General features: G+C 44.9%; 1 protein-coding gene across 1 annotated transcript in view; it reads left to right on the top strand.

Moving 5' to 3' along the window:
- TRPC4 (transient receptor potential cation channel subfamily C member 4) overlaps positions 1-12,898 on the top strand; it is a 98,636-nt gene that overhangs the window by 55,713 nt on the left and 30,025 nt on the right. Inside the window, exon 4 of the mRNA XM_024566758.3 lies at positions 4,745-5,081. Coding sequence (XP_024422526.2) covers positions 4,745-5,081 — 337 coding nt within the window. The remainder of the gene's footprint in view (positions 1-4,744; positions 5,082-12,898) is intronic.

Genomic DNA, 12,898 nt, shown 5'->3' with positions numbered 1-12,898 from the left:
CTTGGGAGCTCGTGAAAGTGGAATTACGCAGCGGGTGCTCCTTCTCCTCTGCCTGCTTCACTCGCGGTTACTTTGCGATCCCACCGTGTGTCTGCCAGTCATTCCTTCTCTTTTTGTCGCCGAGTAATCTCTCACAGTGTGAACGCACCGCGTTTTGTTTATCCGCTCGCTGTTGGGTGGGCGTTTGAATCGTTCTCGGTTTTGGCTATTGCATCCAACCTGTGATGACCTTTTGTGCAAGTCTTTGAAGGGACATACACCTTCTTTTCTTTTTTTCTGTATTATTATTTATTAATTATCATATCATTTTCCATACAAATAACTGTAAGTGCCTGGGATCAAAATGAGTCCATGTTATGGTAAGTATAGGTTTAATTAAAAAAAAAAACCCTGAAAATTATTTACAAAGTGATTGGCTATTTACATTTTGGTGAGCAATGGACGAGAGTTCAGTTTCTCTAAATTCCCACCAACACTTATCACAGTCCTGTTTGTTCCAGCCGTTCTCATGGGTGTGTCGTGGCATCTGCTTGTGGTTTTGACCTGCACGTCCCCAGTGACAAGGGGTATTGAGCATCTTTCATGGGCTTATTCAGTGTGGGTATCTGTTCAAACCTTGACTCCATTTCTAAAAATTTGAGTTGTTTTCTTGTTCTGGTGTTTGGATAGTTGATATACACATGGTCAGAGAGATTAGGGTTAAACAACAGAGTTTTTTGGATGCCGGGGACTCTCGTTATTTGTATCCGTGTGACTTTCAAACGATTGTTTTCTGATAGAAAAAAAAATATCTGCTGATAATGTAAACTTAGGAATATGGTCAAACCAGGCAAATCTCTAGGTAGTCACAGTTCCTCTTGTGTTGGAGCTTCCTGTCACCGACCCCGTCCCAGGTGTGCTTCCTCAGGTCAGCACCTGCCTGTTTTCCCCGTCCCCCCAGAGTTCTTCCCTCAGGGTTTAGTCCGCAGCCCAATTAAGGTTTCATACCTCTCATTTTTTCCAGCCCCCAAAACTTCATTTTTTAAATTCCATCACATGAAAGCCCTAGTTTAACTAGGTAACAATTGTGTAGATTCTTAATGCCTTGCTTGCCTCAGCAGCTGAATAATTTATGTCAGTTAAAATATACCCTTTTCCAGAAAGCCCTTAGGAAAAAGATTTAATCACAGTAGCAGACTGGTATGGGAGAAGGTTTTGTGTACAGGACCTTCTTTTCTCAGGAAATCTTTAACATGCATCATTTATCATCAGTCCTCATGAGAAAATAGGGAAATAAAAGAATAGAATAGAGAGAGGGAGGGAAATTAAACATGGAGTGGAAGGCAGGACTTTAAACAATTACTTATGGACTTGAAACACATTTAATGCATTTGAAATAGCAATGTTTATGAGACTGTAGAACCCAAACCTGTGTCCCGGGGAGCTACTAGGACACGAGTGATTATGTGGGTCGTGGTTTGAACTAGGTGCCCCCGAAATGAAACATTAAGCTCCTAACCCCAGAAACTCAGAATTCCACCATATTTGGAAACAGGGTCGTGGGTCACCAGATAAAAGTAGTTCAGGTGAGGTCCCCCTGGAGTGGGACAGGCTCATGACCCAGTGTGACCCGTGTCCTTGCCAGACGAGAGAAGGGCGTGTGACGGGAGCCAACTGAGGAGAGAGTGTGACAGCAGAGACAGATGAAATGACGCAGCCGCGAGCCAAGGGGTGTCCGGCCAGAGGTTAGCACAGGTGCGGGGGCTCTACCCACAGTCTGGGAGGGAGCGTGATGCTGCCCACTGCTTGATTTTGGACTTGAAGCCTCCCTAACTGTGAGGTAATAAAGAGATACCAAATCCCTGCTGTTTTCTGCCACCCAGTTCACCGCACTCTGTATGGAGGCCCTCGGACACCAACACAACGAGCAAATGTCTTTCCATGAAAGCTCAGGGGCCAAATGGAGGTGTAGCTTCTACACAAAATCCTTCCATGCTCACAGGCCAGCAGCCCCCGGGGCTAGGGAAAAAACAGGCCGCTCGGGTTTGCATTCCACTGCTGTGGGTTGCAGGTTCGTTCCTCGGAGGGATTCCCGCTGGTGCCGCAGGTCCAGTTTCTCACACACAGGCCCCTGGTGTATCTGCGCATTCCTTATTTTTAAGGCATTTATCACACGGGCTTCGTGACCTGGCCTTACACATTGAGATGCCTGTTAACTCAGGGAGCCATCCTCAGGAGAGGCCCACCAGGATGTGAACAAGCAACCCTGAACTCGTGGCAAGCAGAAATCCTGCCACTGATGAGGAGAGAGGAAGTGACACATCCCTCCTTCTGAAGAACATCATGGGGGTCATTTTAAAAAGAGAGAAAGAGAAAGCGAGAGTGTTGTCCTGATATGTCAAGGTTGTAGGTTCGATCCCTCGTCAGGACACGTCCAAGTATTAACCAATGCATCAGTAAGTGAGACAACAAATCTCTCTCTTTCTCTCTCTCTCTCTCTCTCTCTCGCTCTCTCTCTCAAATCAATTAAAAAAATTTTTTTAAAGAGAGAGAAGGAAGCCCATTACTCAGTAATCCTTGTGAGACATTGAGGCAAGGTGGATGGAGAGAAGGTCCAGCCGCAGGGACAGTTCGATGAGTGAGGAAGGAGAAGGAATGAAAAACAACACCGCAGAATAGTCCCTTTTAACATGCACTTCCTTTCTTATTCTGCTCCGCTCTAAGCCAGTGACAGACGGCAAGCAGGGGGCAAGTGCACGGGGCTGTTTTGTCCCTCGGCTCTGTCGCGTGCTGATGTGTCCAGTGCTCCCCTCTGTTGTGTGCGCTGCTGGGCTGGTGACAGTGTGGGCTGGGCTCTTCCCCAGACATGTAATGCTTCTCACTTCGTCATCGACTAGTTCATTTTGTCGCAACCCCAGTACACAGAGAAGTAACAACCGAGAATTATTTATTTAGCCTCGGAGATGTGTGAGCCGAGAGTCTAAGGAGCTGCTGTCGGGGAAGCAGAGAGTTTAGGGAGCGTGAAAGAAGATGATCTTCTTCCTGACCCTGCAGCAGGAGCCGAACACTTACTGCTTTGTGTGATCTGGCATGTCTGGGACAAATATAACTCTTTCCTCCAATTATTTATGTGTATACATCAGCCAGGTGGAGGAAAGATTCTGCCCGGTGGTATCAGCTGCTGACTTGGAAAAGAACGTACGAAGCAGACCCTGTTTTAGAGGGTCTTCTACAATTTAATGTTCTCAGAAATAAGTGGTCTTGACATTCCTGGAAGAGTAAATACATCCTTTCACCTCGTAGGGGAACTAGTATCCGTCCTCATGTGTCTCTCTGTTCTCTCCCGGGTCTTTGTCCGAATGAAGGCAGCGCAGCGGGGCTTAGTCCTCTCGACCAGGAAGCTCTGGGTGAGTGGGCACCCTTCCTGAACACGCCCCTCCCAGCGCGGAAAGCGTTGGTGGCTCTTCAGGGGAGCCAGCACATTGGGGGGCCGGGGGGGGGGGGCGGTGTCAAAATTAAGATGAAGCTTTCTGTAGTTTGCATCTGCCATTCTCACCTCTATTCGCCTACGACCAACAGTCAAATGGCGGCACCTTAAAAACTATATAATATTCTGCTTTCACATCTGCCTTCATTTTTAAGGAGGCATCTAGGTAGCCACCTAGAAATGATTGGCATTTTTTCCTCTATTTTTCCTGATAGTTTAAAATAATTGTTCATAGGCACCCTGAAGAGGAACATTGGTGAGTAGATGGGGAGTTTCTCCCAGCTGCTGCCCTTTGTAATTTTCAAAGAATTCACAACACCGATTGACTTCTTCCTTCCCACTACCTAATTTGGGTTTTGCTTGTTTGCCAAGTTCAATGGTTTAATGTATGCAATGTTGCTTTTTCACCACCCACCTTATTTCCTTTGCCTTTGTGTTTTCCACTTCCCATTACTGCCCACTCATCATTCCAGCTCAGTTGCCAAACCGATTTTGAATCCAGGCCCAGAAATGATTTAAGAAGTTGGATCCTGCCCCCGCCTCACCAGCACTACCAGATGGAATTTGTCATCTTCCCTTCTGGATTGGTAGACATCCGAAGAGGGGTTGGTGCCCTAGTGATGTGCCTTGAACTCCAATCTGCAAATCTGAATTTGACATACATGTCCAGGGAAAATAGGTGGTTTGGTGACTAGATAGGAGATTCTTTGAACTTGACAGAGCCAGGGGCGTTGTGGGTAAATATAGTCTGTGCAAGACGGAATCTAAAGGGTACCAACCAGTCTTCGTGACCCATCTCAAGCTTGTCAGCCAATGTGTTCTCGGATATGGTTACATCTTAATTACTTTTTAACCTTTTAATAAGGCTGATGAAAACTTAACTAGTTCACTCCTTATTTTATTGCTCTTCCCTTAGCTTGAATTATTATCTTTTGAATGCAAATTTCTTACAGAAATCTTTGAAAATTAATCCCCAACTTTGTGACACTATTTTAATGAAAATTAGGTTACACAATCCGTAAATATTTATAAATGGCCATGGTTACAATACTCAGTAATATGTCGAGAGGGGGAAGTATTACATGTTGCGCGTCAAACCGTAGGTGATCATGCATGTGTATATAGGGACATGTGTGTGCCCACACATCCATGTGAGTGCAAATAGATCTGTAGATGCAATAATCATGCTAAGCGGCGCGGATGGAACGCATAGTCAATTACTGTGAACGGCGGCCTTCCCACCAGCACTGACTCCTCCTCTTCCTCTCCCCCGTTCAGTTTGTAGCCCAGCCCAACTGCCAACAGCTGCTGGCGTCCCGCTGGTACGATGAGTTCCCCGGGTGGAGGAGGAGACACTGGGCCGTGAAGATGCTCACCTGCTTCATCATAGGCCTGCTCTTTCCCGTCTTCTCTGTGTGCTACCTGATCGCTCCGAAGAGCCCCCTGGGACTGTTCATCAGAAAGCCATTCATCAAGTTCATCTGCCACACAGCGTCCTATCTGACGTTTTTGTTTCTGCTGTTGCTGGCCTCTCAGCACATCGACAGGTCAGACTTGAACCGGCAAGGGCCGCCACCAACGGTCGTCGAGTGGATGATATTACCGTGGGTCCTGGGTAAATGTGCTCCCATAGAACATATAAGCGCGTGATACTGCCGGGAAACCGTGTTGCTCAGCAAAGAACACTCCTCAGCGTGTGGGACGCAGGATGTTTCAAACAGCTTCCTTCCCGGGAGCTCCCAGGCCTGGTCCCCAAAGCGAGATAATGATTTCCCAGCTGGGCCAGCCTGCGCCCACAGGCAGTCTAGGAAATGGGACCGGAGGTTTTAGAATTCCGGAGTTTACTGACTTCACGTCCCATGAATGCTTCTCTGGGTGTTTGCTTGTACGTTTATCTTTTAAAGGTGTTCAGCGTGTGCCAGGGGCCGAACAGTAGTAACCACTCTGATTTTCTAATAGATACGCCTTCTGAAAGATAAGTAGAAATGCCTCTGCAGAATTAGTCATTCTGGACAGCAAGTAACGGTAAACATTCTTTACCACTCATCCATTTATCTTTTGAATTACCCAGTAAGTCAGAATAATAGGAAATTTAACAATAGGGCATCCTTCAGTTTCTGTCTATTCACTCATAGACCGCTGGGGAGCTGTCTTTATCAGTGGAGAGAAAATTGGTCATTTTTAAAAAATTAAATTAATTAAATTTATTTTTAAAGGAGGGACTGAGGAGGAGGATTAAAGACAATGGGGTAGCGATGATTTAAACTTTTACTGAGCATGTGCCGGAGACCAAAGCAGTGGTCTGAGTGGACGATGGTATTAATGAGCCTGTTCTGTTTCCTCCCTCCTCCCTCCTGCCTGGTGCAGTCGGTGGTCCCTCCACAGTAGGGATTTAGATTTATAACAACAGGACTGAACACCTTACAGAGAAGAGTGTGGCTTGTACGGGTGTCCCCCTGCCCCCGTTCATTTTACTGATGAGAGACTGAAGCTCGGGGCGCGGGTTTCTGTCAAGGCTTCTCGAACCAGCTGAGACCTTCAGCTAATGCTATGCCCACGAGCTTCCTGTTGTGGAGAGAAAGATTTCTTTTTCTTCCTACTAAACGTACTGACCCTGTGTGTTCAGAGCATGTTTCCTGGACCTACGATACCATGACTTATGAGACATGGTTACTTTTATACCTCCCGTTTGTTTATCCTGCAAAAGGACTTGTACTTGCTCTATGTACTCATATTATGAGTTTTCTCTCCTTCTGAGTGGATAAGTTTTCTGTCTTTAAAACCTACCCTCTCAAGTCAATCCTTCTATCTCCCTAAGAAGCATGGTTTTCCTTGGGAGTTTGTTTTATTTTATATACTTCTCTGTGTTTCAATAATAAGAACTTAGCTTTACAAATCCAAATATCTTGTTTCTGTTACTTTTAATGTCTTTCCTGCTGAAGTTCAACATCTTGTTGAGTATTTAAATTGAAGTCTGTTGAGTTTTATATCCTTGAGTCCATAATGGCTTTTATGTCCCTCCACTGTGGTGTCATCGGGAACTTGTACTGGCCTCCAACAGAACTTTCTGTTTATGTTTTCAGTTAAAAAATGCATTTCCTGATACAGTTGACATTCAACATTATTCTATGTCAGTTTCAGGTGCACAGCATAGGGACTGTAGTCAATAACATTGCAGACGGTTTTGAATTATTTCTCCTTCAGACTTTCTTACACAGGGTGGGGCAAACATAGGTTTACAGCTGTGCGTACGCGAAGTACAGCGTTTATTCTTGTATTACTGTTGGTGAATTACTGTGCTTTTCTGGCTTCCTTTTTAAAAAATGATATTTTATTGATTATGCAATCACAGTTATACCAATTTTTTTCTCTTTACCCCCTCCACCCAGCACTGACCACTCCCTCAGGCAGTCCCCCCACCATTGTTTGGGTCAGTGGGCCATGCGTGTAAGTTCTCTGGCTTCTGTATTTCTCATACTGTACTTACATCCCTGTGGCTATTCTGTAACTACCTACTTGTACTTCTTACTCCCCCCACCTGTTCACCCATCCCCCACAGCCCCTCCCACCTAAAACCCTCTCCGCATCCATGATTCTGTCTCTGTCCTCTTTGTTTGCTTAGTTTGTTCTTTAGATTCAATTGTTGATAGATATGTATTTATTGCCATTTTATTGTTCATAGTTTTGATCTTTTTCTTAAATAAGTCCTTTTAACATTTCATATAATAATGGTTCGGTGATGATATCCCCTTTAGTTTTCTCTTGTCTGGGAAGCTCTTTATCTGCCCTTCCATTCTAAATGATAGCTTTGTTGGGTAGAGTAATCTTGGCTGTAGGTCCCTGCTCTTTATGACTTTGAATATTTCTTGCCAATCCCTTCCAGCCTGCAAAGTTACCTTTGAGAAATCAGCTGACAGTCTTATGGGAACTCCCCTGTAGGCAACAAATTTCTTTTCTCTTGCTGCTTTTAAGATCCTCTCTTTACCTTTAACCTTTGGTATTTTAATTATGAAGTGTCTTGGAATGAGCCTTTCCACATCCGTTTTGTTTGGGACTCTCTGTTCTTCCTGGACTTGCATGTCTATTTCCTTCACCAAATTAGGGAAGTTTTCTTTCATTATTTTTTCAACTAGATTTCCAATTTTTTGCTCTTTCTCTTCTCTTTCTGGCACCCCTATGATGCAAATGCTGGGATGCTTAAACTTGTCCCACAGGCTGCTTACACTGCCCTCATTTTTTTTTGGATTCCTTTTTCTTCTTTGTGTTCTGATGGTTTTTTTTTTTTATGTCCTTATGTTCCAAATCATTGATTTGGTTCTCAGCTTCATCCACCTACTGTTGACTCCCTGTAAATTGTTCTTTATTGCAATTAGTGTATCCTTCGTTTCTGACTGGATCTTTTTTATGCTGTGAGGTCCTCACTAAGTTCCTTGAGCATCCTTATAGCCAGTGTTTTGAACTCTGCATCTGATAGATTGCTTATCTCCATTTTGTTTGGTTCTTTCTCTGGAGTTTTGATCTGTTCTCACCGTGTTGATTTCCATGGGACAACGGTGAGCCTGCCTTTCCCCCACCCTGTGTCGAAGGTTGTTGACCCTTCCTCTTTCCCGTCGAGCGGCCTTAAGAGATCTGGCAGGTGTTTGCTGTCGGAGGAACTTAAGCAAATAAGCAAAGGAACCTGACAGCCTCGCAGGGGAATCCGACTCATGACTTTGCTCATCTTGAGGTAACCAACCGAAAAACTAACCAGAGATAATTTGGTTATAACTCTCACAACAGACAGGTACACAGTAGACAGTCAGACCCCACTATACCTCTCAGACTGGCCGTTTGCCCCTTTAAACTGGAATAAAAAGTGAAGCAGTAGCTCTGTCAAGCATGCGCATGGGCCTGGCAACGGAGCTGTACTTTTTAAGTGTCTGTCAAGAGTCATTAGAAAGACTGAATGATGGAGTGAAAGGACCCTGGGGCCAGACTGGAGACCTCCTTACTTCTACCTTCTGCTGGCCATGACCTTGAGGCTTTATTTAGGGCTCGAGTTTTAACATATACTAACATACAGTGCTAGAGTTCCAAAATGACTAAAATATTCACTTGAGTGTTCCTTTTTTACATAAAATTTACACGTAAACTAAATAGCACGTGTATATGTATCATATGGACTGCGAGAATTTATCTAAATTATAGGAGCAATTTTATCTCAGATGTCATTGGTTTCTGGAGAGAATGTGGAGTAAAGTATGGAAAAAAGAAAACCACTTTTGGATGCTAACTTTTAAGGCCTTCCCCCGAACCGGCTTTTGTTTTCCCACAGACATCGTTTATAACTCCAGGATGACGGTGACATCTACGTCCTGGCGTCTTCCCATCAGAAAAGCGTGCACGTGTGTGACACGTCTAGACGTAGCCTTCTGCTATCAGTTTAGCCTATGCTGTGAATCAGTAACATTTTATGTAGAATAAGTAGGGTAAGATGAAGGCTATTATATTAGTAAGGCAGGAGGTACTTTCTTCCCAACAGAAATGGGGAACAGCCTCTGCAGTGACTTGCCATGTTCTGGGGGCCTGACCCCGCACCGTAATTGTTCAGTGTGTGTGAATCTGGGCAAACCGCGTGTGACAGGAGGGGTGAACTGAGGCAAAGATACATCATAGGAACACATCTAAGCTCTGTTAAAAATAACCTCTAGTGAATTCCTAGGCATAAGCCAAGAATTGCTCATAATATCCAGATTATACATCTTGCCTATAACACATACTTATTTAACAGTTTTTCTCTAACAAAACTTGCCTCTCATTTCCGTATTTATTTTATATTTTTATCTTGTAAAAGGTTGGTATTAACAAATCTGAAAATGTTCACAAGGCCTGCCAAACTGAAAATGTGAAATAGAAAAGGGTGATCACATTTTCATCTAGATTTTATATATGTGTGTATATATGCATATATACACACATATATTCTTCCTTTTGTGACAATTTATTCATCTTTTGCCTAATAGGCATTAAGAGCATATGGCTTCAGGCAGTCACATGCTTTCTGCCTTGCCCCTGAGTGAACTCCCTTCCCAAACGTCCCCCAAAGTTATTCTCGCGGCTGTGAGAAATAAGTCCATAGTTGTCCCCACTCTCTCACTTGGCAGGGCGCTCCCACTTCCTCAGCAAACTAGCTGAAGACACCACAGACACGCACATACCACTGCAGAACATCGTTTATTGATTTAAAGGGGTACTTTAATTTTCAAAAAATTCAGGTAATTTTTACAGTGTGACATGCCTACCTCACTTTCCTGTTTATCTGTAGGGAATAACTTTTAAGGTCACTTTTACAGATACATGAAGACTAAAACATTACAATCTCAAACAACAAGATATTTTTATAGATTTAATGGTTGGTTGTGCACATCCTATTGCTGATCAAGTGACTTTTTTTTTGGAGAGGAAATTACGTCTTTTTGGCCACGGCAACGCAGTAACACCTCTGATGCACCACCAGTCAAATCTACAGCCCGGGAGAGAGTCTTTGGTGCTAGGGTTCAGAAGGCTGGGGGAAGGGGGCAGGGACAGGACTGAAGAGTAGAGGGCAAAGGAGGAGGGGTCAAAGTAGAAGACGGGGGTGGGGGTGGATATCTGAAGTGGTTGTCAGGAGCCGAGAATAACCCTAGAGTAGTAGTCACAGCTGCAGGAGTAGCAACGGAGACGGAGGTGATGATGGTGGAAACGGAGAAGTTAAGCCCTGTGCTAAGTGATGTGATGTGTGATCCCACTGGAACTTCACAGTAACTCCCTCTCCTTTAACCCTAATACATGGTGCTAGTATCTCGTTTCACAGAGAAGGAATAGACGTGGGCAAATGAGATCCCTCGCCCAGGATCAGCGAGTCGACAAGTGGGAGGTACTAGATTCAAACTGCAGGTGGTGTAACCGCAGAGCCTTCGTCCTCCGTAAATACTGCCCAGAAGGGTGCGGAGCAAACCACAAGGAGACAAAGACAGCCCAGGAACTCAGGTCTCCAAACATACATTCAGTTCCTCTTTTCTCTGCCTCTTGGCCAGCATTGATCTTTACCCAGGTCAGATTGGAATGGACCGTGCTTGTGATTGATTAAGGATGTAAGACACATTAAGATGCACACTCGATGTAATTTACTGTTGAATGTAACGTTGGCTAATGTGCCAAACTTATCACGGCCACCCCACCACACCACCATTACCTCCATCACCACCTCCACCACCACCCCGTCTCCAATCTGAACCACGCGCGATACCTGTGGCTCCCTAATGCTGGAAGAAGCCATCTATTCCAGGGAAGAAAGAATGGAGTCCTTTGACTTGACCTCTCCAAGTTTTTTGTTGTTAGTGTGGTTTCCGTAATCACATACTAAGACTTAAAGTTAAATTTCCTTGCTTCCAAAGATGATGTTGATTTTTAAAATTTTCATTGGCATGCAGATGCGTAGGGGCATCCCCAGGAAAGGATAAGATAAATATATTTTCTTTGTAGGCAATTGTTTTAAAAATCCTTAGAGGTTTGTATTTGGTGAAAAATGGGAATTTTCATAATGAAACTATTAATATTCACTCTTCCAACAATATATATTGAGTAGCTACTGCCTCTTGTTGAAGAGGTGCCTTGGGCAAAGATTTAGAGGAAGATTCATTCATTGTTTTCCTATCTTCATAAACAATTATGCCTTAGTTTTTATGGAAATGTTTAAACAGAAATTCTATAAAAAGTATGGCGCTGTGTTGATAGAAACTTAGTTGGTTTCTAAGTTGCTGTATTTTGGTCACAAGCTGTCAGATGACCCAGAATTCTAAGTTCTACGTCCTGCATCTTAATCCAAAACTATCATGATGCCCTTTCTTGACATACTTTGAAAATGCTTACTTCCTTAATTGTACATTCCTACTTTTTTCCTCTAAATGTTCATATGATGATGTCAAAACCATAGTAATTAAGGGTTTTTAGATGTCACATTAAGCATATTTAACTATTCACTGCCCCTGTAAGTCAGTGTTGAGGTATCATCTGCTGAATAAAATAATAATTATTGTGGAGTTTTATAAAAAAGTTTAGATCTTGTATTTTCTCCTCTGTTGACTGAGTCTTAAACCCCAGAGGTCTTAAAACATTAGACTGAGAAACAACGCTGGAAGCCCAATTTTATGTTCATGCGGTGGCTTAGTTATGGAGTCTCAGCTGGAATCTGAACTTGGAATGGTGTTACTTCCTCCGACCCCTCACCCCACTGCCCTGTACCAATGCCCGTCCTCTCCCTGTCTCTTAATGGTTCGTCTAGTGGGCATCAGCAATTCCTGAAGTTCCTCATTATTAAGAAGTTGCCCCAGATCAGATTAAAACTTGAATGTTGTTATAAGTTTAAAGCTCTCCTCATCCCAAAGTCCTGGTGCATAGCTTCAGGGACGCACCATCGTCCATCTTTCTCTCATCCTTCAACCCGACACCGGAGTGGAGGAAAGAGGGGCACAGACTCTATGCTTTCCCCTTTCCTTGGCTGCTGGGAAGAGGGAGGTCAGGAAAACTGCAAAGTCTGCCTTACTCACTGGGACGCTGGTCCCAGCTCTTCCCTTGCTGGTTGTCTGCATCACTGGCTGATGTGAAGTGGCCTGGGTAATAGGTCTCTACCTGCCCACGCTCCCGACGGGTGCATGGGGGCGTGTCTGTTAGGGGCCCCGTGTGCCTCTGCACAGTTCTCTGAGTCCGCTCACCTGACACCTTCCAGCTCCTCCACTCTTGTCACCAGCAATTGGACCCTTCTGGGGGTCCTGTGACCCTGGACAGTCAAGATGGCTCAGTCCCGGCTTCTTCCTGTGACAGGCAGTCACTCCACAAACAATGACAGAACCTCGCCACCCTGAATGGTAGAGGGTTAGGCTGCCGCTCGCTGCCCTGCTGCCAGGCCCCTTTGTTCTGTTGTCCCTGATGAACTTGACCCGAGGAGAGATGGGCGAGATAAGTGCTCAAGCCAACACCCAAGCTGGGATGAGGGGCCAGCCTCTGCTGGTGGCAATTTCCAGCTGTCACAGCGATTTCCGTGGAGTGTCCCTCACTCTTTAGGGAGGTGGTGGTGCTGGGGAGTAGCCACCCTCCCCTCTCCATCCAGGATGCTTTCTGAGCACACGGCTCTCCTATTGCCTCCTCCCAGCTGCTTCCCGGGTGAACCACAGGGCTGGGGCAGGTGGCTGGGGACAGGTGTGGTCTTCGTGCCTCTCAGTCAGCCCTGGAAGACGAGGTGGCTGAGATTCCCTGTGAGCTGTCTTCAGAAAGCGGATGCTGGGGGTTCTCATCTCTATCATTGAGTTTTAAGCATAACGGCGACAAGAGGAGCTGCCCCTAACTTAGTGTGGAATTCCTGCAGCCAGCATTACGTGAAGCTCCACAGAGGACAGCGGCTGCGTTGACATTTCT

Source organism: Desmodus rotundus, chromosome 13, assembly GCF_022682495.2.
Source record: "Desmodus rotundus isolate HL8 chromosome 13, HLdesRot8A.1, whole genome shotgun sequence".
In the NCBI taxonomy this organism is placed as follows: Eukaryota; Metazoa; Chordata; class Mammalia; order Chiroptera; family Phyllostomidae; genus Desmodus; species Desmodus rotundus.
This window is presented reverse-complemented; position numbering and strand designations above follow the sequence as displayed.